This window comes from Paroedura picta, chromosome 8 (genome assembly GCF_049243985.1).
Source record: "Paroedura picta isolate Pp20150507F chromosome 8, Ppicta_v3.0, whole genome shotgun sequence".
NCBI lineage: Eukaryota > Metazoa > Chordata > Lepidosauria > Squamata > Gekkonidae > Paroedura > Paroedura picta.
Genome location: NC_135376.1, coordinates 5,231,070 through 5,254,525, shown reverse-complemented (window position 1 = coordinate 5,254,525; position 23,456 = coordinate 5,231,070). Strand labels below are relative to the sequence as shown.

At 45.3% G+C, this 23,456-nt stretch overlaps 1 protein-coding gene across 1 annotated transcript; it reads left to right on the top strand.

Annotated features, from left to right (window-relative positions):
• Positions 1-1,273: 1,273 nt before the first annotated feature.
• On the top strand, positions 1,274-22,409 carry LOC143842563 (cytochrome P450 2J2-like). The gene is made up of 9 exons (XM_077347812.1): positions 1,274-1,435; positions 3,031-3,193; positions 5,672-5,821; positions 9,952-10,112; positions 15,418-15,591; positions 16,727-16,868; positions 19,004-19,191; positions 19,400-19,541; positions 22,219-22,409. The coding sequence occupies exons 1-9, from the start codon at positions 1,274-1,276 to the stop codon at positions 22,407-22,409; spliced, it is 1,473 nt and encodes a 490-aa protein (XP_077203927.1).
• Positions 22,410-23,456: the final 1,047 nt, after the last annotated feature.

The window sequence follows — 23,456 nt, the reverse complement described above, 5'->3', positions numbered from 1 at the left end:
TTACCCAGATACAGGGCTCTGCTGTGATCTTTTAAAGGGTCTTAAACCATAGAGCATACCTGGACTGCACAATTAAAGATCTGTCCATTTTTGAATCCTGGAGGAAAACCCACTCTCTTAGGTCTTTCTTATTTCCTAATTCTGCTAATAAGTCATCTGGGACAGCGTAATGTGAAATAATACCATCCATGAAGGCAGAAAATAGCCCTTTAACCTCTATGTCAGAGTTAAAACACTGATGGCTAAAAGAGTTTGCAGTAGACAGTATATTTTTCTTCCTCCATTTTAGCAGGGCTAGTTGAGCATGAGCTCTAAAAGAGGGAGGTCCAAGCTCTGCCCTCATCAAGGCGGCCGGGGCCCCTTTGGGAAGAGCTAAGACTAATCTCATGAAGGTGTTCTGAATGGATTCTAAGCCACTGAGTGCTTGCTCCTTCCTGCCCCAAACTTCAATGCCATACAGTAAGCTGGGGATGATTTCAGTTGTAAACAGCTGGATCTGTGACATTTAGGAAGTTTCTTATCTAGAGATGGCAACTCTACAAGGTCCTCAGCCTGCATCCCAAAGAACTGTTTGTTGTGCCAGAGGGGATGAAAACTAAAAAACAACAACAACAACAACAACAACAACAACCATGCTCTTTGTACCTTTTCTTATCTCAGATTTCTCAGCACTAGGTGAGTTTTGCCAAGAAACTTTCCCCCTCCCTGCCAGTGAAGGATACAGCCACACTGTACTGTTCCACATGGTAGTTCATGCTGGTAGCATTTAACAAAGCATTCGTTGTTGTGCTATTTGCAGCATGGTTGGCCCACCTATCTTTGAATGTTTTCTACCTCTGCAAATATTCCTAAGTCTTTGGAAGAGATTGTAATGTTCTTGTCAGCTGTAACCTTGTCCTCTAATGCTAGATGTCATACCGTATCTGCATTTTAATCCATATTCAGTATACTGGGTGGCTATCAGGCCTAAGCTAGATAGATGAACCCATTAGATGATACAGAACATAGTTATTACACTTTCTTGAGCAATCATATCACAATTAAACATAGTGATAACTCCTACTTGCAAGGATGACTAAATCCCGAAATTAGTTTGTCTTGGTTCCAGGAGACTTTCTTCATATTTACCTTTAACTACAGAGTATATAAAAGGTTGTCACTGGAAAGATGTAAGGAGTGGTGACAGTCTGTAACAAAAGAGCACCCACTACAGGAAGGACATCCAGTCCATGCATTGGAAAGATATCAAGACAGAGACAAAGAAGCAAGGATAATGTTGGGAGTGTTGGTTGCCCTGCTGGTGTGTCTCCTGATGATTCACTTCCTGAGACAACTCTGGTCACACAAGTCCTACCCTCCTGGACCCCTTCGACTACCCATCATTGGAGGTACTTGGCGATTAGGGATCAAGTTATATAAAGATACTGTCCTCAAGGTATGTAATTCCATAAAATTAATCTGAGTAGTTAATCAAAGCCAGCTTGGTGTAGTGGTTAGGAGTATGGACTTCTAATCTGGCAAGCCAGGTTCGATTCTGCGCTCCACCGCATCCAACCAGCTGAGTGACCTTGGGCTTGCCATGGCACTGATAAAGCTGTTCTGACCGAGCAGGAATATCAGGGCTCTCTCAGCCTTGCCCACCTGTTGTGTCTGTTGTAGAGAGAGGAAAGGGAAGGCGACTGTAAGCCACTTTGAGACGCCTTCTGGAAGAGGAAAGCGGCATATAAGAACCAACTCTTCTTCTTCTTCTTCTTCTTCTTCTTCTTCTTCTATTTTCAATTTTTTCCTTACTAGGCTCACGTAGTCTCTTGACATACATTGGTAGTCATCTATGTAGTCTCACATACCAGATCTGCATCTGTTCAGAGATGACTTACAGAAACTTTTAGAGCTTTCAGCAAGGAGAGATGCCCTGGCCTCTCTTTCCGAAGATGTCTACAAATAGTGTCTACATACTTGTTTCATGGTCACCACACGAGCATGCAAGTCAAAGGAAGGGCACTTGCAAGGAAGGAAGGTAGCTTAGCGAATCAAGTGCATGAATCCTAAAATATCATCAGTTCCACCTAAGCAATATGTTGTCTTTATTGGTGGTCTCCATAAAGTCCAAATGATGTGATCAGGGAACCGTGTACCTGATGGCAGGGATAGGGTGCCAAAGGACCAAGGGCTCTGAAGACCTGCTTCCAAACGTAGCATAGGTGCATCAGGAGAAACTTCTCAAAGCCTTAAAGTTCTGATATTATTCGCATTCGTATTCGTATTCGTATTATTCAATTTATTAATCGCCACTCCCGAGATTGGCTCGTGGCGGGTTACAAAATGTCCAATAAAACCCCTTTAAAATGGATAGCAAAATCACAGAAGAACAGAACAACATCACAGTGTTACCTCCAAACGCCTCCAAGCCCCATCCAGACTCTGGAGGGATGGAAAGGGGAGTCAAGATGACAGGAACTGACTGCTGCCTAACACCAGGGGGTAGGGATATGCAATTCAGCCACTCCGGCAGCCGTTCCCGCTGTGGCAGCGGGGGGGGGGATAACTTCAGGAAAAGGCTGCATAAGACCTGGGGAGCTCTTGTGTAACCCCAGAATTCCCTAGGAATTTCCAGATAGGATATACTGGGTCTAGGATTTGACTTGGACACCTGGGAAGGGTTTCAAGTAAGAGAAAACTATGATGAGATGTTGAGAATGCCCCCCCCCCCCAGGGAAGGGAGCAGAGACAAGATGGGGGAAAGCATCACTGGCAGTCTTCAAGCAAAGGTTGGATACACACTTTTCTTGGATGCTTTAGGATGCTTTGGGCTGATCCTGCGTAGAGCAGGGGGTTGGACTAGATGGCCTGTATGGCCCCTTCCAACTCTATGAGTCTATGATTCATGAATCTGAGAGAAGGGGAATGGGCAGAGAAGGGAGTGTCACTTGGCCAGGTGGTGAAGAAGAGTGAACTGAGCATGCAAAAGTCAAGCAAACCAAATGAATTAATTTAATTTTTTTCTCTTGCTATTTTTCATGCAAATGGCAGATGAGCGAACAGTACGGAAACATTTTAATGGCATGGCTGGGGCCGATACCTGCCGTTATAATTTCTGGATATGAAGCAGTGATAGAAGGGCTGATCAACCATTCAGAAGATTTTGATGAGCGGCCAGTGACCCCATTCGTGAAAGCTGCAGTAAATGGACATGGTAAGTCCTTGGGAAAAGTTTTAGAAAATGGTTTAAGTGAAAGGTTATCCTTGTATGCTGCACGTACAAGGTCCAAGGCACAAGAGAGAGAAAAGGAAGCATCTGAATGCTGCAATCAATTTTAGAGTTATCCGTCTGGGGACCCATGTTAAGGCTATCCTAAAGTAGCTGCAGAGACTCTTGTGGTGCAGGATGGTATGGCAGCCGATATGCAAGCTCTACCCATGAGGCTGGGAGTTCAATCCCAGCAGCCGGCTCAAGGTTGACTCAGCCTTCCATCCTTCCAAGGTCAGTAAAATGAGGACCCAGCTTGCTGGGAGGTAAACGGTAATGACTGGGGAAGGCACTGGCAAACCACCCCGTATTGAATCTGCCATGAAAATGCTAGAAGGCGTCACTCCAAGGTCAGACTTAACCCAGTGCTTGCACAGGGGATACCTTTACATAAAGTAGCTGCATTGGCTTTGGTTGAATTCCGGATCAGGTTCAAAGTTGTCCGAAAGCTCCAGCTTCCTGCCAGTTTCAGACGCTTGCTGTAAGGAAGAAGAGCTACCCTGCTGCCAGCAAGCTGCTCTGGACTCCTGTCCTTTTTCAACTTGGAAGACATGGGGGGTGGGGGAATGAGCAACCCCCTGATACAGTGTCTGTGTGCTATCTGGAGGGGGACTGAGGGAGGCCCAGAAATATTTTCATTGTGACAAGTTTATGAATTATTTGATATCTATTGTTAATAGCAATTCCTGCCACCTAGCATTTCTCTTTGTTTCCCACCTGGAGGGTGGCATCCTTGCACCTCCATGGGATCCAAAGCTAGGGCTTTTCTCCAGGGGGACTGATCTCTGTTGTCTGGACCCACAATTCCAGCAAATCCCCAGGTCCCAACCTCTCCCACCCTGCAACCTCTGTGCCACAGTCTTCCCCCCTCCCAAGCAAGCCCTCTCATCAGGAGCCAGGAGATGAGTTGTCATTGCAGTGTCCCCCCTCCAACACAGCCATTTTCCCCTGGGGAGCTGATCTCTATAGTCCAATTCCAGGAGATTTCCAGGCCACAGCTGGACGTTGGTGACCCCTGTTCCTTGAGGTTTGGAGGTCGTGCCTCGGGTGTCCAAGGGTGGGCAGGAGCTTTTGCCATGTAGCCAGTCCCCTGGAAGGCCACAGTGCAGGTGTGCATCAAAGCACCCAATGTATTCCTGGGTACAACAGGCTTTGACTCTAGTAGAAAATAAATACAATTTAGCCTCACTGCTTTAAACATCAGTCAAATGTCAGCAAAGGATTGTGGACTGCAAACCTATGTCTCTCCCATCAGAGGATAAATGAGAGAATGGCTTTGGGATGAGATGGTTTTAATGTGCATTTTAATATTATGAATGATTATTGTCTTCTTTTTTGTTTTATGGAGAGCCAGTTTGGTGTAGTGGTTAGGAGTGCGGACTTCTAATCTGGCATGCCGGGTTTGATTCTGCACTCCCCCACATGCAGCCAGCTGGGTGACCCTGGGCTCGCCACGGCACTGATAAAACTGTTCTGACCGGGCAGTGATATCAGGGCTCTCTCAGCCTCACCCACCTCACAGGGTGTCTGTTGTGGGGAGAGGAATGGGAAGCCTCCTTCGGGTAAGGAAAAGCGGCATATAAAAACCAACTCTTCTTCTTCTATATACTAGAGAAAAAGCCCATTGCATAGAGAATACAATGGGCGCTAGCGGGGACTGTGATGGAAAGTGGGGAAAGGGGTTGGGTGAGGCGCCATGGAGGCGCGGGAGAGATCCTCAGGGGGCGAGGGTGAGGACCCCTCCGCCACGAACCCGGGTACCCCTGTCCCTGCAGCCTCCCTGTGGCCCGCTGAGCACACCTGACACCTCTGCGAGGTGGCAGGTGTGCTCAGGAGGCCACGGGGAAGGGCTCCCCATCCCCCCCAGCAAGCACACGGCTTCCCCTTGGCCTGGCAAGAACACCCACCTCGAAGCGGTGGGTGTGCCCTGAGGGCTGCAGGGAAGGCCTCCCTGGCCCCTGTCTGCCCGAGGGGAGCGCAGCTTACCTGGACGAGTGATCACCTGACTGGTGGTCCCTCATGGTCTCTAGGTGGCACGGTTGGCTCCTGGAGGCGGGCGCTCCAGAGGCCGGCGCACCCAGATTGGCCCGCTGCCTGTGGTTTCGGAAGGCCGGACAGGCACGGCCAGCAGCCCCAAGACCCGGACAGCACCGCCCACATGGCACTTTCAAAAATATATAGATGAACTGTGGTAAGGATGTTTTAACTCATGTTGTTATAGCTGCTACTGCAGGTGCTGGTGGCCAGTATCAGAGATATAACATGAACCAGACAGGGACTGATACTCCATTGCAGTTGTATGATATCTAAACACGGGGTAGTCTTCCAGCACATGACCCTATAAAAGCATTCCACATCTTGCTTTCCAGGCTGTCAACCTAATCTTGACAGCAGTAATTTCTCATTGATTCTTCATGGCTTTAGGTATTGTATTTTCAAATGGCCACACCTGGAAGCAACAGAGGAAGTTTGGGGTAACCACCATGCGGAAGCTGGGACTGGGGAAGAAAGGCATGGAGCTCCAAATAGAAGAGGAGGCCCAGCAGCTTGTTGAGACTTTTGCACGTGCAAAAGGTATGTGATGTCAAGAAATGGGGCTGGCCAACGGGAGTCAGTTTTGTATAGTGGTTAGGATTGTGAACCTGTAATCTATGGAGCGGGTTAGATTCCGCACTCCCCCACATGCTACCAGATGGCTGACTTGGGCTCACCACAGCACTGAGAAAGCTGTTCTGACGGAGCAGGAATATCAGGGCTCTGATCAGGGCTCAGCCTCACCCACCCCACAGGGTGTCTGTTGTGGGGAGAGGAAGGGAAGGCGATTGTAAGCTGCTTTGAGACTCCTTCGGGGAGAGAAAAGTGGCATATAAGAACCAACTCTTCTTCTTCAGTAATCTAAGGGCTCTCTCAGCCTCCCGTCCCTCACAGGGTGTCTGTTTCGGGGAGAGGGACAAAAAGGTTTTTTATAGAATCATAAGGTTGGAAGGCGCCCTGCAGGCCATCTAATCCAACCTCCCACTCAATGCATAGTCAGCCTACAGCATCCATGATAAGTTTGTGTCCATCAGCTGCTTAAAGACTACCAGTGAGGGGGAGCTGGCCAGTCCTTAGGCCACTGTTCAACTACAAACTAATCTGACTGTGAAAGTGTTTCCCTGATATCTGGTTGGTACTGTTGCACACATAGTATAAAGCCATCCCTGAGGATCCTGTCCTCTGCTGCCTACAGATATCATTCCCAGCCCTACTCCAAGTGATAACCTTTCCAATACTTAAAAAGCCAGATTGGGATTCCTTCGGGTAGGAAAGGCAGGGTATTAAAAAACAGCTCACTTCTCGTTCTCTCCATTCAATAGCAACAATAACAGGCCAAGATATATTTTCCCATGTGGGGAGGTAGAAACACCATCAATTATATTTATCTGGCTTCCAAACAACTCTATTGCATTTCATTGATATATGCTCATAACGTAGGCAGAAAAGGATCAACAGAAATCACACTCTAATCCACACATTCTCAAAGTTTTTAGCATTCAGAAAACCCTGGCTAAAAAAACAAACAAAAAACCCAGCGCTGGCATAATCATGGAGAACATGGTTGGGAAGCTTAACTGTATACATGCCCACCCATGGGAGACTGGGAATGGCTCAAAGGAACCCCTTCATTTGACTTGAAACCTGTTGTATTCTGCATCAGACACTCTAACCACTATTTTAGACTGACAACGGCAAGCACGCTTAACCACCACACCAAGCTGGCTCTCAAGCATTGCTGATTAGGCAGTGAGATCTGGCTTATAAGCGTAAATGTTGCAAGAGTTCCCAAGTTATGTGGGAGGTTAGTTAATTAGCAGGGCTGCATGCAGCGGTTTTGTCCCTCTCTGGGTGCTTTCCCCCCCAAAATTTGAATGATTAATGTATGCTAGTCGAATATTAGTTTAGTGCTTCTTTCTCTATTGTGGGCTCTCCTCTTCAGAAACTGTTTTATTTCCTCTCAGAAACACCCTACATGACACTCCTGAAATGTCAGGGTTGCTGAAAAATTATCTTCAAAACTGTTGGGAGAATTTTGGCTTTGAGGAGCTTTCTGGATGGTGGGGAAGGGAGGACAGCTAGATGATGACCTGTAGTAGCATCCAACCCGGCTTCAGGCTCCTACTGTTCCTCTTAGGAAACATAGGTAGCAGCAGCAGACAGTACTGCTGAATCTCTAATGCTACTGTGACCCTATAAAATTTAAGCATTTCTGTTTTCAGTGAGTAGTAGAATTGATGTCAAGACTCCAGGTTTATTGCTACTGTATTCAAAGTCAGTAGAGAACCTCTTGTGGTGCAGAGTGGTAAGGCAGCAGACATGCAGTCTGAAATCTCTGCCCATGAGTCTGGGAGTTCAATCCCAGCATCTGGGTCAAGGTTGACTCAGACTTCCATCCTTCCGAGGTCGGTAAAATGAGTACCCAGCTTGCTGCTGGGGGGTAAATGGTAATGACTGGGGAAGGCACTGGCAAACCACCCCGTATTGAGTCTGCCATGAAAACGCTAGAGGGCGTCACCCCAAGGGTCAGACATGACTTGGTGCTTGCACAGGGGATAACTTTACCTTTCTTCAAAGTAAATACTTTTGAAACTCCTACTTAGTCTTGAGCTATGCTAAAAGTATGCCTGTGAATATTTTCTTGGTGCTGGTAGTGGTTCTCTGTACCATGTAGACCACCACCATCTTGTACATGGTACTTTAAAAGAAGGACCAGAGAAAAGCCAACAGTTGTCAAGCTTCTATTCCTCCAGGGGTGCACAAAGCAGCAAACTGTCCCCATGTTGAACAGGCTCTCGGCAGCAGGAGAGAAAGAGACAAGGATTCAGATCAGGGAAGGGAAGTTGGGAGTTCTGACCAGCACAGCAGAGAATTCATTACAAAGGTCATATGGTGTTGGTCTTTGTAAGGAATTCCCTGCTGTGCTGGTATGAACTCCCAACTTCCCGTCCCTGATCCCTATACTGCTTTATGCCGATGATGTAGTTTTTTTTCAAGAACCCCCATAGGGATCAGGCGAATGCTCAAAAAACTTGCCCAACATTGCAAAAAAACAAAACAAAAAAACACCTTGAAATTAACTACTAGAAGACCAACTACTAGAAGACCAAGGCCATGGCATTTGGCAAATGTCCAAAATCTAGAACATGGATGCTAAATGGGCACAAAATTGAACAAGTAACCAAATTTAAATATTTAGGTGTATATATTCATGCCTCTGGAGCAAAGCACATCCATTATTCATATACATCAGAACTAGGGCAAAGATCAGCAAATAACATATTTAAATTCTATTGAACAAAGGGCAGATTCTTTATACCAGCAGCCCTGAAACTATGCTAAATCTCTAGCCCAACTCACTCATGGTGCATTTTTGGGTGCGCCGATATCAGATACTATCAAGCTTGAAAGGATCCAGTCTAAATTCCTTTGGGCACTGCTCCAACTTCCATGCTTTGTAACCAACTCCATGGTACATCTGGAAACAGGAATGTTAATGGTCCAAGACAAAATCTGCCTGCCAGCAATAGGAATGTGTCTGAAATTAATATATAACCCACAGGGTATAGTTTCTTTAACCCTGAATGACAACTTCCAATCATCTTGGACTAAGGCTGTTCACAGAGGAATCCAAAGTCTGGGCTTCTCCATACACTTATTATCCAAATTAGCTCATGATCAAGCTGCATCATTAGTTAAGCAGCGGATACGAGACAATGTCAACTGGACCTGTGTAAACCTCCAACTTTTTTGGCCCAAGTTAAAACAAGATATGTTCTGCTCCCTGCTACTTATCTGTCTCAGCTGGTAATAAGTAAACAAAGAAGGGCATTTTCCCTTCAGGATGCTCTGTCTTGCTTTCAACTCTTGTAGAGGGTTGCTATGAGAACATTTCCCTTACACTGAATGTTTTTGTGGGAGTGGCGAAAAGAGCATATATCGTTCAATTGCCCTGCTTATGTAGGCATTCGTAGCAACTTGATTAAACCATTCCTTAAACAGTTGCCAGAACATCATGATGTAAATCGAGCAAAGAGGCTGCTAAGTGATGAGTCCCCCCAGGTGACAACTCAGCTGGCTAAATTTTGTGCCGCCACCATAAAAATATGATGCTCTAAAGTAGCATAATTTTAACTTCTATTTTATGATCTGTTTTAAATTGTATTACATTAAATGACCCTATTCTTTTGGTCTTTTATGTATCAACTTCATATGGCTTGGTTTGAACGACTGTAATAAAGTTTGAATCATATGGTGTTGGTGAGTTAACTAAGAGAGAATGAAAAGCCTTTCCAAGGTGTTGGGAAAGCCTTGAAGGACATGATGGAGCAGGGATAGCACGATGGAGAAGGTCCTTTTTGTGAAGGAAGCAATGATCAAAAGTGCAAATATCAATTCATATTGCAAAAGTTATGGTTTCTGAAGGTCTTAAGGAAGAAGTGGGATACTATATGACATTTCATATTGACCTTTATTAAAACCCACTGCTGTTGGGTGATATTTGTCTACATTGCATGTTTTGGGAAATGTCGATGTATATTTCTGTTTTCTAAAAGAAACCATTCTTAAGAGTGCAAACATCATACATTTGTTGTCCTAACTCCACTATGATATCCATGTTGAGTGTTCATAAAAGAGGGAAAATATTCTGCAACCAATTATATTTGCAGGTCAGCCATTTGACGCTACCATGGCCATCTCTAATTCCATCTGCAATGTGATCTGTGCGGTCGCATTTGGACACCGGTTTCCTGTTCAAGATAGAGAATTCATCAAGTTGATGGAAGCAATTGAATATCTCTCAAAATGTATAGGTTCCGTAAGTTATTTGGTAAGAGATTTTCTTTCCTATTAGGCCAGACAGGCATCTCATAGAATCATAGAATCATAGAGTTGGAAGGGACCATACAGGCCATCTAGTCCAACCCCCTACTCAACGCAGGATCACCCCTAAGCATCCTAAAGCATCCAAGAAAAGTGTGTATCCAACCTATGCTTAAAGACTGCCAGTGAGGGGGAGCTCACCACCTCCTAGGCAGCCTATTGCACTGCTGAACTACTCTGACTGTGAAAAACTTTTTCCTGATATCTAGCCTATATCGTTGTATTTGAAGTTTAAACCCATTACTGCGTGTCCTCTCCTCTGCAGCCAGCAGAAACAGCATCCTGCCCTCCTCCAAGTGACAACCTTTCACATACTTAAAGAGGGCTATCATGTCCCCTCTCAACCTCCTTTTCTCCAGGCTGAACATTCCCAAGTCCCTCAACTTGGTCCCTTGGCCCCAGATCATTTTCGTCGCTCTCCTCTGTACCCTTTCAATTTTATCGACGTCCTTCTTGAAGTGAGGCCTCCAGAACTGCACACAGTACTCCAGGTGTGGTCTGACCAGTGCCGTATACAATGGGACTATGACATCTTGCGATTTTGATGTGATGCCTCTGTTGATACAGCCCAAAATGGCATTTGCCTTTTTTACCGCTGCATCACACTGCCTGCTCATGTTTAGTTTACAATCCACAAGTACACCAAGGTCTCGTTCACACACAGTGTTACCTAGAAGCGTATCCCCCATCCAGTAGGCATGCTTTTCATTTTTCTGACCCAGATGCAGAACTTTACACTTATCTTTATTAAATTGCATCTTGTTCTCATTTGCCCATTTTTCCAATGTGTTCAGATCTCGTTGAACTCTGTCTCTATCTTCCGGAGTATTTGCCAGTCCTCCCAGTTTGGTGTCATCTGCAAACTTGGTGAGTAGTCCCTCCACCCCCTCATATAGATCATTAATAAATATGTTAAAAAGTACCGGGCCGAGCACCGAGCCCTGAGGTACCCCGCTACTCACCTCTCTCCAGTCTGATGAAACACCATTGACAACAAATCTTTGAGTGCAGTTCTCTAACCAATTCCCTATCCACCTAACTATCTGAAAATCCAGATAGCAGTCCTTCAACTTATCCATCAGAACATCATGGGGAACCTTGTCAAAAGCTTTACTAAAATCCAAGTAAATGACATCAACCGAATTTCCCCGATCCAGCAAACCTGATACTTGGTCGAAAAAGGAAACTAGGTTGGTCTGGCAGGACCTGTTGGAGACAAATCCATGCTGACTTCCTTGGATCACCAAATTGTCCTCCAGATGTTTGCAGATTGCTCCCTTTAATATCTGCTCCATTATCTTCCCCACAACAGAGGTCAGACTCACTGGTCTGTAGTTTCCCGGGTCATCCTTCCTCCCTTTTTTGAAGATCAGAATAACGTTTGCTCTTTTCCAGTCCTCCGGGACATCTCCAGTCCTTAAAGTGGTTCCGAAGATGATGGACAAGGGCTGTGCAAGTTCTCTGGAAAGTTCTTTGAGCACTCTTGGGTGCATTTCATCTGGCCCAGGGGATTTGAACTCATCCATTGCAGCTAAGTGCCTCTCAACAACCTCTCTGTCCATGTCAACCTGCCACTCAGACTCTATCTCTTGTCTATTGTGATCTCTAGATGTGCCTAAACCCTTTGACCTGTGGGGAAAAACAGATGTAAAATAGGCACTGAGTCTTTCTGCTTTCTCTGCATCCTCCATTAGAGTTTGTCCATCTGCACCCAACAGTGGGCCTGTTGCCTCCTTTACTTTACGTTTGCTCCTCACATAACTGAAAAATCTTTTCTTGTTACAATGGGCTTCCCTGGCCAATCTTAGCTCACTCTCAGCTTTGGCCTTTCTGATGATTGATCTACAGTGCCTAGTAACCTGTAGGTACTCTTCTTTAGAGCTCTGTCCTTCCCTCCATTTCCTGAACATTTTCCTTTTCTTTCTTAGTTCCTCTTGAAGTTCTCTGTTCATCCAAATAGGCTTCTTGGAGCTCCTGCAGTGTTTTCGTCTTTCTGGGATAGTCATTGATTGAGCATGCAATAGCTCTTGTTTGAGTAGCGTCCACCCTTCACATGCTCCCTTCCCTTCCAGCATTCTCGTCCATGGTATGACACTCATCATGTCTCTGAGTTTATTAAAGTTTGCCCTACGAAAATCCAACATCCGCGTCTGGCTACAAGCTTCCTTGGCTCCCCATCTCAAAAGGAATTCTATGAGGACATGGTCACTTCCCCCTAGAGTCCCCACCTCCTTCACCTCATCCACCAACTCTTGCCTGTTGGTCAGTATTAAGTCCAGTATGGCTGAACCTCTTGTGGGTTCATCTATCATTTGATAAATGAAATTGTCAGCCAGGCAGGTCAGAAACTTGCATGACTGAGGACGCTTCGCAGAGTTTGTTTCCCAGAACACATCTGGGAAATTGAAGTCACCCATGATGACAAGGTCCTGCCGCTTGGATATTTTCTCAAGCTGCTCACAAAGTGCAGCATCCACATCCTCTTGTTGGTCAGGCGGTCGGTAGCAGACACCAACCACCACACTGTTTGTTTTCCCCTCACTTATTTTCACCCAGATGCTTTCCACTGTAGATATGCTCTCCTTCACTAGAATTTCCTGACAGGTAAGCCCTTTCCTCACATACAGTGCCACTCCTCCACCTCTTCGATCTATTCTGTTTTTTCTGAACAGTTCATATCCATCCACCATTACATTCCAGTCATGAGAATCATTCCACCAAGTTTCCGTGATGCCTACTAGATCATACCTTTCCATCAGCATGAGAAGTTCCAGCTCTTCCTTTTTATTGCCCATGCTTCGGGCGTTAGTGTAAAGACATCTGAATCCTTTTACTTTTGGTTCCCTATGAGCTGGCCTTGCCGGTTGGGCTGCCTCTGATAGTTTTCCTTCCATACACTCCCTATGTTGATCGTCTCCTTCCCCTAGTGGCTTTAGTTTAAAGCTCTCCTGATGAATCTCCCCAGGTTCCTGCCAAACACATTCTTCCCCAGCTTCGATAAGTGCAGTCCATCAGGTGCTAGTAGGCCTTCCTCAAGAAAGCCTATCCCATGGTCCCAGAAACCAAATCTCTCCTGCCGGCACCAACTACGCAGCCAGTGATTCACCTCCATTATCTTCCTCTCCCGATGCATTCCTCTTCCCTTGACAGGCAAGATTGAAGAGAATACCACTTGTGCCCCCATCTCTTACATTTCCTTTTCTAACATCTTAAGATCAACCCTTTAAGGTGACTAGGGACTGAAAATAATTTGGTTGTCTGAAACTTTATGGTTTTAAAAGGTTCAATCAATATGAGAAGACTTTCAATTTGATGATGAAGAACAGAAAAGTGAACATCAATGTGGATCCCGTGTCTTCAGGGCATTGCTGGTTGATCATTCTTTTGTTATATTGATTTCCATATTGACTAAGTGATATATCTTGTGTAAATCTAGATTTATTTTACCCACATGAGCCATAAAGAACCATCAAGAAACATTATCTGAAATGAAATGAAAATTTTTATTGTAGCACAATTAAAGAATACCAGAAAAATCATAAAGACAGACAAGATAATTACAAAGCAATAAGATGTACCTCTATCCCAACAAGATTTAGTCTCCTTATCACTTCATGCCAACAAAATATCTTCTAGGTAAAGGTAAAGGTAAAGGTATCCCCTGTGCAAGCACCGAGTCATGCCTGACCCTTGGGGTGACGCCCTCTAGCGTTTTCATGGCCGACTCAATACGGGGTGGTTGGCCAGTGCCTTCCCCAGTCATTACCGTTTACCCCCCAGGAAGCTGGGTACTCATTTTACCTTCCTCGGAAGGATGGAAGGCTGAGTCAACCTTCAGCCGGCTGCTGGGATCGAACTCCCAGCCTCATGGGCAGAGCTTTCAGACTGCTGCCTTACCACTCTGCGCCACAAGAGGCTCAATATTGCCTAGATTCCAACATAATTTCATCCTAAATTACCCAGAACCTGGTTCAAAGAGTCACCCCAATAAAGAAGAATAAGAATGAAGAGAGGAAATAAATATGAGCTAAAGTTTGTTTCCTGGATCAATCAACAAGCACATATATATTAAACAGCTTCTGTTTTCGAATGTTGTACTTCCATTAAGGAATCCCAGAAAAGCCAAAAACTGACAGAACTTTGCAGATACTAACTGTCCATAATTAGATGACTCTTTCAAAACAAACAAATACAAATACAAAATAGCATTCATAATAAGACTGTTTACAAAACAGTTCTGTAAATACAGATCTATAAAGCTCTAAGAAAAATAACAGCAGGCAAAGGGGCAGCAAATACAAAAATATAAGACCAGTGACCTTCTTTGCCCTGTGGGTCATTACTATAGATAAAAACGTGGCTACCTGTTCAGTGGTCTCTGGTAAAGGTAAAGGTCTCCCCTGTGCAAGCACCGAGTCATGTCTGGCCCTTGGGGTGACGCCCTCTAGCGTTTTCATGGCAGACTCAATACGAGGTGGTTTGCCAGTGCCTTCCCCAGTCATTATCGACACATATCAGTGGTCTCTGAACCATTGTCAATAAGAAGCAGTTCAAGAAAATTGAGTCTGGTTCTGGTTCTGTATGGCAATTCCTGCAAATTCTTTCATTCCGGGGAATTCTCCTGTATCTGCCTTCAACCATTGCAGAAGGAAATACGTTTAGTCTGGCTATCATAAATGCTCTGCGATTCGAAGGTATTATAAGGTTGGAGAAATAATGTGCCATAGAGTTTGGGGAATAGTTACCTGGTAAGGGAGACATCTTGATCTTTCAAAACACAGCAAGAGTCTAGCAGCAATTTTAAAAAAAATGTATTCAAATCTAAGTCTTCATGAGTCAAATTTCAATGCCTCACTTGCATGAAGTGTACATCCATTGGCCAATTAATTCTTATTCAACCCATGATGCTGAAATAATGGCCTGTATTCTGTTGTCAAGAGTCCTTGTGCTCTGTTTGAATTTTTTGCTCACCTGAAATCATTATTACAAAGCTGAAGAAGTTTCATGAAGAAACTAGTTGTAACCTGGGAGTCTAGTCTGAAGACAATAATGTCCCTTTGTGTTTAATGTTAAACTCCAGTAGGAACACAGAAATTCTTCTGTTAACTATAAGATATACTGAGGCGCACATTTTTCTCCGATTGTAAACATTCTCCTGGGTATTAACTTGATTTGAGAACCTCAGCACTTATTTGATACTGACACTGAGCCAGCTGATACTATTGACATGATTTTCTTTCATCTCCTTATAGTTGTATGAACTTTTCCCATGGATCATGGAACGCCTCCCAGGGCCTCACAAGAAGGCCTTGGCATATTTGGAGGATTTTCTTTCATTTGCAAGGAAGGAGATAGAAAATCATAAGAAGTGTGCTGTCCATGAGCCACAAGATTTCATTGATTTCTATCTATTTCAGATGAAGAAAGTAAGTATTCACCTTCTACATGAAATCAGCTACCCTCAATAAAAAGGAAAATGATGGCAGCACCTGCAAACAGCATTATTTGAAACCTGTAGAGCTCCTTCATTGCATGAAATTCTGGGTCACAAAACAGAATGGAGATTTCTTTTCCAGCTCAGAAGTTGCAACACATTTGTATTACGCAGGTGTAGCATTGGTGGAGCGGGAACTGATTCATCTGCAAGGGCAGCTTCTTCCAAGTATTGCCTTCAGACTACTAAGCATCCCAAAACAAAAGGGAGAAATACGTCAGATCAAACATGAAATGTACTAAATACAGAACAGTGCAGTTTCTTAGGTTCTGTGTTTCTTAGGTTCAATATACTGTTTCTTATTTTTGCCATAAAATCACAGCTGACTTAAGGCAACTCCTTAGGGTGTTCACGACAAAAGATGTTCAGAGGTGGTTTGCCATTAACTGGCTCCATGTCATGACTATGGTATAAAAAATTCCAGTATAAAATATGAAAATCTATCCCTTTAATTCAGTGGTCCCCAACCTTTCCGAGGCTGGGGACCTGCAGGGCATCGGGCCGCACCCGGGAGCTTGGGGGAGCTTGGTCTGTTTAGCCTAGAGAGGAGACGACTGAGAGTGGATCTGATACCCAACTTGAAGTATTTAAAAGGGTGCCATATGGTGGATGGAACAGAATTGTTCTCTCTTGCCCCAGAGGGACAGACCAGAACAAAGGGATGAAATTAATTCAAAAGAAATTCCATCTAAACATCTGGAAGAAGTTCCTGACAGTTTGAGCAGTTTCTCAGTGGAACAGGCTTCCTTGGGAGGTGGTGGGTTCTCCATCTTTGGAAATTTTTAAACAGAGGCTAGATAGCCACCTGATGGAGAGGCTGATTCTGTGAAGGCAAAGGGGTGGCAGGTTATAGTAGATGATCGATAGGGATGTGAGTGTCCTGCGTAGTGCAAGGGGTTGGACTAGATGACCCATGAGGTCCCTCCCAACTCTATGGTTCTATGATTCTATGGTCATCCATTAATAGATATTTAATTCAATCAGATTTTATTTCTTCCGATGCTTCCTCTGTACATTTTGTAGAGTCTTCTCTCCATGTGATCTCACTTTCTTTCCATCAACAACAGAGCAAAAATGACCGCAACTCAACTTATAATGAAGATAATCTGGCTCAATGTATTGTTGACCTCTTCATCGCAGGAACAGAAACAACCGCCTTGACGTTGCGGTGGGCATTGCTCTTCATGGCAAATCACCCAGACATCCAAGGTAAAAAGGACTTCGGTACTCACTCAAAGAAAGGCCACCGTTATGTCCCCCAGGTTGTAATTCTTTTAAGTTTCCATACCAGATTGCTAATTAACTGTTCAAAGTTCAGGGAAAGCAGAATGAGAAATTGATGTCACTAAAATGATTCCCAGGAATTCTAAGTATATTTCATTGGAAAATCGGTAAAATGAATTAGTTTATTAGTGCAGTTTTAAAAGAATGAATCAAGATCATCAATAAATATGTTCAATAACAATTTGAGAATAATAAAATCAGAGTCCAGTAGCACCTTTAAGACCAACAAAGATTTATTCAAGGTGTGAGCTTTTGAGTGCAAGCACTCTCCCTCTCGCAGTCAGTCCATTTGGGGGGGAGTTCTTAGTTTGAGGAAGAGTGCTTGCATTCAAAAGCTTATGCCTTGAATAAACATATTTCTAAAAACAGTGTTTCCTTTTTTGGTGGCATCCTGATTTTTTGTAATTTTTGTTGAAACACAGGGCCATTCTGTACTTATAAAATAAGCGTTAAGCCAGCACAATTGCTTAACACTATTAAAAATCTTGCCCCCTGCTATTTCTTACTGCCTTGCTCTCTTGTTTTCTTCTCCTGCTTTCTCATGCTTCTAGGTACTCTACAGCAGTTGTCCTCAACCCCCAGGCCGGAGACCGGTACCGGTTCGTAGATCAGTCGGTACCGGGCCGTGGCTCCTCCTCCCCAGCTGCTGCCTTCGGGGCTGCCCTGCCACTCTGCCGCCAGCTCACCTTTGGTGCTCTCTGGCGGCTGCCATGGCTGTGGCGGCCCCTTGGCATGGCACTGCGAAGCTGCTGCTGGAAGTTCCCCCCAGTAGGCAGTGGGAAACAGGGGCACCGGCAGGAAAACAAGTGGAGCAGGGGCTCAGGCAGTGGCGACGTCCCTCAGCAGAAGACTACTCCACCCCCCCCCAGGCCTCAGTAAAATTGTTAAGCGTTGACCAGTCCCCGGTGATAAAAAGGTCGGGGACCACTGCTCTACATGGCTGATTAAAATGGCTGTTGCAAGGGACTCACAAGACCAGCGAGTCTCCACCCGCCTGTCAATCATGGCAGCCAGCCAATTAGCTTTCTCCTACTTTTAAAACAAAAGTAGAAATTCTCTGTTGCTATGTCTACGCATCTAATCATAGATGCATAATGCATAGTTTAATGCTTGTCCGTTTCGGTATTATGAGGCTTGAAGATCTACAAAAGTATTTTTTCCCTGTTTTTTTTTTGGGGGGGGGGGGTTGAGAGGCATGCTTTGTGTGGCAACTGGTGGGTGGATTTTTTTTTTCCTCTGCCTGGCTTAAGCAATGTGTATTCATTGTTCCAGAGAGCTTGCAACCCAAAAAAACAAAAACAAAAAAAGCCCCATTCCAGGGAGAAGGGAAAGGGATGCAGGCATGAGAGCGGAGATGGAGATCATGCTACTTCTGACCACTTTGGTTACACACAGCTATTTCACTGGTGGTTGCTGGTTGCTCTCCTTCCACACACAGTACAAGGCTGGGGCAATCCAGTTTTGTAGATTCCCCAGCTAGCGCTTTAAAATGGAGGATATTGCTGTCAGTTTGCTGCTGGAAGACTAAATGCTGACGATGTTGTGTAAAACATCGAAAAAAAACATCTGCAAAAGGTAAACCTTTCACTTCATTTTCTGAGTGCAGAAAGGCCAACAATTCTACTTCCCTTCGTTCTCTTTTGGATAGTTACTTGTGGGTCAAGTATCTGGGCCTACCCTTGTCCCTGGTCTGTCTCATTACCATATTTTCAGTTTTCCCTGGAAGAATTCTTTCCACAGGCTGGGAACTATCCATGCAACAGGCTCAGGACTCAAAACACTTTTATTGGCGTATCCTACAACAGATTCTAATGATCCGTTTCACCTGTTCTACTTATGTAATGGATAATTGCCATAGGGACCATTTTGGATTAAAGCATTCCATTTCCTTTAAATTGTTTGTTTCTTTTCATAGCTAAAGTGTGTTTCTTCATGACCCAAGCTAAAAGTACATTCCCACATGTTGAATATGTGATCTCGAATACTTTGAATGGGTCAGGAATGAGGTGCAAGAAAATGCAGCCCTCATAATAAAGGTATTTTTTTACTCTTTTCTGCAGAGAAAGTCCACAAGGAGATGGAGGATGTTTTAGGCTCCTCTCAAATATTCCACTACCAGGATGGGAAGAAACTGCCCTACACTAATGCTGTGATACATGAGATCCAGCGTTTCCAGTATATCTTATTAGTCGGGATCCCCAGACAAAGTTCAAAAGATGTGAATCTGTGTGGCTTCTTTATTCCAAAGGTACAGGATTTTCTTGTGGATCATTAGAAAGAAAGCTTTGAAAGCCATCTAAGGGCTGCTATCAATGGTTCTCTCCACCATCTCCTGCCAGGCATCAGGTTACCCTGGCAACCGTGGGACATAGCAACCACTAGTACAGGGGTGATGACTAGAAAAGATCAATCTCCTTGTTTTTATGCATCCCAAAGCAACAGTTTTGTTCTTCCAGGGGGCCATTATTGTTCCAGATCTACGTTCTGTTCTTCTTGATCCTAAACAATGGGAAACTCCAGAGGAATTCAACCCAAATCATTTTTTGGACAAGGATGGAAACTTTGTAGAAAGAGAAGCATTTCTTCCATTTGGGGCAGGTAAATGCAAAATGTGCTTGATAGATAGAAGTTCACAGGATTCTCAGATGGATTGCATTTAAGAATATTATCTTCTCATACAGAATTAAGTGTGGTTTATTCGTAGCCTAAGTGGGTAATTTGCTGAATCAGTGAGGGTGACTACTTTCTCCTCAGATCTCTGTCCAAATTGGCTGCTCAAATCTGGCAACTGATGAATAGGAGATCCCTTGAGGGAGATTTCATTGGGAGAATTCCCTGAGGAGCTTGGAGTGGCAGTGGTTTGTCCTCTGCTGAAGACATCATTGCTGGATCCATGGGACCCTGACGTCTACTGCCCGTTATTGCATCTAGCGTTTCTGGAGAAGGTGGTGTAGAGGGCCACTGCAGACCAGCTCCTAAGATTTTGGGAGGAAACTTTTGCCTAATTGCCATACCAGTCTGGCGTCCATCCTGGCTGTTGGGTGGAGACTATGCTGGTCACTCTAATGGATGTTATCTGGTGCCAGCTGGACTGTGGTGGGTCGGCCATCCTCATTTTATTAGATCGATGGGCCTCATTTGATGTGGTCAATCATGACTTGTGTCACCGCCTTGATGACACAAGTGTTGGGGGAACAGCCTTAAAATGGCTTACCTCCTTTGAGGTCTCAGGGTAGCAGAAGGGGAGGAATGATCGAAAACCCTTTGTGCTCTCGTGTGGAGTACCTCAAGGAGCGGTGCCCTCCCCCACACTTTTCAACATCTACATGCACCCCTAGCCCAGCTGGTCCAGATTTAAGTGCTGGGGTGTCACAATATGCAGATAACACCCACCTCTTTCTCCTGATGAATTGCCAGCCAGATCTCACCCAAGGTTCATTTGCCAGTTTTTTTTGAAGCAATAGCTGGATGGTTAAGGGAGAGTCATCTGAAACTCAACTCCTCCAAAATGGAGGTCCTGTGGCTGGGTAGAAGGGGACAGGACCAGGAAGCCCATCTCTCCTGCCTGGATGGCATGTAACTTATAATGGCACCAGAGGCCAGGAATTAGGGAGTGATCCTTGATGACTCCCTGTCTATGGAGGCACAGGTCATGAAGTTAGCCCAAACGGCCTTTTTCCATCTGCACCAAGTACAGCTACTAGTGCCCCACCTGTCCACGGGAACACTTGGCCACAGTGATCCACACAACGGTCACTTCCAGATTAGACATCTGTAACTCGGTCTACATGGGCCTACCCTTGTCCCTGGTCTGGAAATGGCAGCTGGTACAGCATGTAGTTCTATACAGAATGTAATTACACGGGTGCCGCACAGGTCTTCACTATGTCATCTTGGAGGTCCCATGTCCAGCAAGTTCTGAGCTGCACTGGTTGCGAATTATCTTCAAGATCAAGTTCAAGTTTTTGCTTTTGACCTTTAAGGCTGTATGTGGCCTGGGTCCTACCTATCTGCGGGACCTCTCATCTCCTTATGCCCCCCATTGGGCTCTTGGCAATGTGGGTATAAATTTGGTGGTTATTCCTGGGACTTAGAAAGTAAATCTGGTCTTGACCTGGGCCAGGACCTGTTCAGTCCTGGGCTCACCTGGTAAAATGACCTCTTGGAAGAGCCAAGAGCTCTGTTGGAACTCTTTGGGTTCCACAGGGTCTGCAGGACAGAGCTCTTCTGCCAGTTATTGGGTTGAGGCCAGACTTTGACTGCCGTCAATGCTATTGTAAGTTGTTTTAAATTTTAAATTATATTTTGAGAAATTGTAGATTCAATGTGGGTGTTTTTGATGTAAACCGCCATGAGCCAGCCGGACTGAGAGTGGCAGTATATCTTTACACCGCTCTGCGGAAGTGGTATAAATAAAATGCTAAGGGCTGTGGGGGGGCTCGGTCCAGGATGGGGGGGGGCAATGATTGGCCCTTGCCCCTAGACTGACAAGTAGAGGGCCCAATCGGCTGGTGCGAAGAGCCGGCCGATTGTGCCCTCTGCTTGGCAGCCTGCCTGTACCTGCCTTCAACCTGCCTCCCGAACCCCCTAGCCCCCAACCTGGGCCACCTTCAGCTGACAGCCACCATTTCGTGGCTGGCCGCCAACAAGCCAGGTAGACAGCTGCCCGCCATACCTTCTCCCCTGCGCGCTCTTCCCAGGCCACTCCCATTGCCGCTCACCACCCTTCCCCCCTTCCTCCCACCCCTGCTCTGTCCCCTTTAATGGCACCTATCTACCTGCCTTCCATCCTTCCAGCATTGTCCTTCCTTCCTTCCTCCCTTCCTCAATTTCTCCCTCCCTCCCTTTCTCTCTTCCTTCCTTCCTTCCTTCCTTCCTTCCTTCCTTCCTTCCTTCCTTCCTTCCTTCCTTCCTTCTGCCCATCCATCCACCCCACTAGCGCCCACTGTATTTTGGGTACAGCAGGCTTAATTAGTAAGTCAAATAATAAAATGAAACCTGGCTTTCCAGATCCGAGGGTGCCACTCTTAGCCACAATATCGTGTTGTACAGGGGGTCAGAAAAATAGGAAGGAAACAGCTTGTCAATGATTGGGTAGGGAGGACTTCCTGTTGCAGTAACACAATTTACTGAAGAACTACTTTTGAGGAGTAAAGTCCTGGCCCCTCAACAAATGCTTCATTACCAATTCCAAGCCCAATGTCCACTGAGGTGATCCATTCTAGACAATACTAATAGATTCTTCACTTGTTCCCTTCCTTTGTTTCCTTTTCAGGGGGCCGTGTCTGTCTGGGAGAGCAGCTGGCAAGAGTTGAAATCTTCCTCTTCTTTGCCAACCTGCTGAGGGCATTCACTTTCCAGCTGCCAGAAGGAGTGAAAGAACTCAACACAGATCCAATAGTTGGTGCATCAGTAGCTCCCCGCCCCTATAAGCTCTGTGCTGTTCCCCGCAGCAGTTCATCATAAACTGAACAAATTGGAGTGGTTCATTTCTCTTTAGAACTTTTGCTTAATCTTAAACCTGCTCTGACCTTCTCAATTCATTCTGTGCTTCATTTCTATATGAGAGCTAAACTAATATTGTTGCCCAATAAATAATCTTATTAGTAGATTTCAAGAAGGACGTAGATAAAATTGAAAGAGTACAGAGGAGAGCGACGAGGATGATCTGGGGCCAAGGGACCAAGCCCTATGAAGATAGGTTGAGGGACTTGGGAATGTTCAGCCTGGAGAAAAGGAGGTTGAGAGGGGACATGATAGCCCTCTTTAAGTATTTGAAAGGTTGTCACTTGGAGGAGGGCAGGATGCTGTTTCTGCTGGCTGCAGAGGAGAGGACACGCAGTAATGGGTTTAAACTTCAAGTACAATGATATAGGCTTGTTGTTGTTGTTATGTGCGAAGTCGTGTCCGACCCATCGCGACCCCATGGACAATGATCCTCCAGGCCTTCCTGTCCTCTACCATTCCCTGGAGTCCATTTAAGTTTGCACCGACTGCTTCAGTGACTCCATCCAGCCACCTCATTCTCTGTCGTCCCCTTCTTCTTTTGCCCTCGATCGCTCCCAGCATTAGGCTCTTCTCCAGGGAGTCCTTCCTTCTCATGAGGTGGCCAAAGTATTTGAGTTTCATCTTCAGGATCTGGCCTTCTAAAGAGCAGTCAGGGCTGATCTCCTCTAGGACTGACCGGTTTGTTCGCCTTGCAGTCCAAGGGACTCGCAAGAGTCTTCTCCAGCACCAGAGTTCAAAAGCCTCAATTCTTTGACGCTCGGCCTTCCTTATGGTCCAACTTTCGCAGCCATACATTGCAACTGGGAAGACCATAGCCTTGATTAAACGCACTTTTGTTGGCAGGGTGATGTCTCTGCTTTTTAGGATGCTGTCTAGATTTGCCATAGCTTTCCTCCCCAGGAGCAAGCGTCTTTTAATTTCTTTGCTGCAGTCCCCATCTGCAGTGATCTTGGAGCCCAGGAAAATAAAATCTGTCACTATCTCCATTTCTTCCCCTTCTATTTG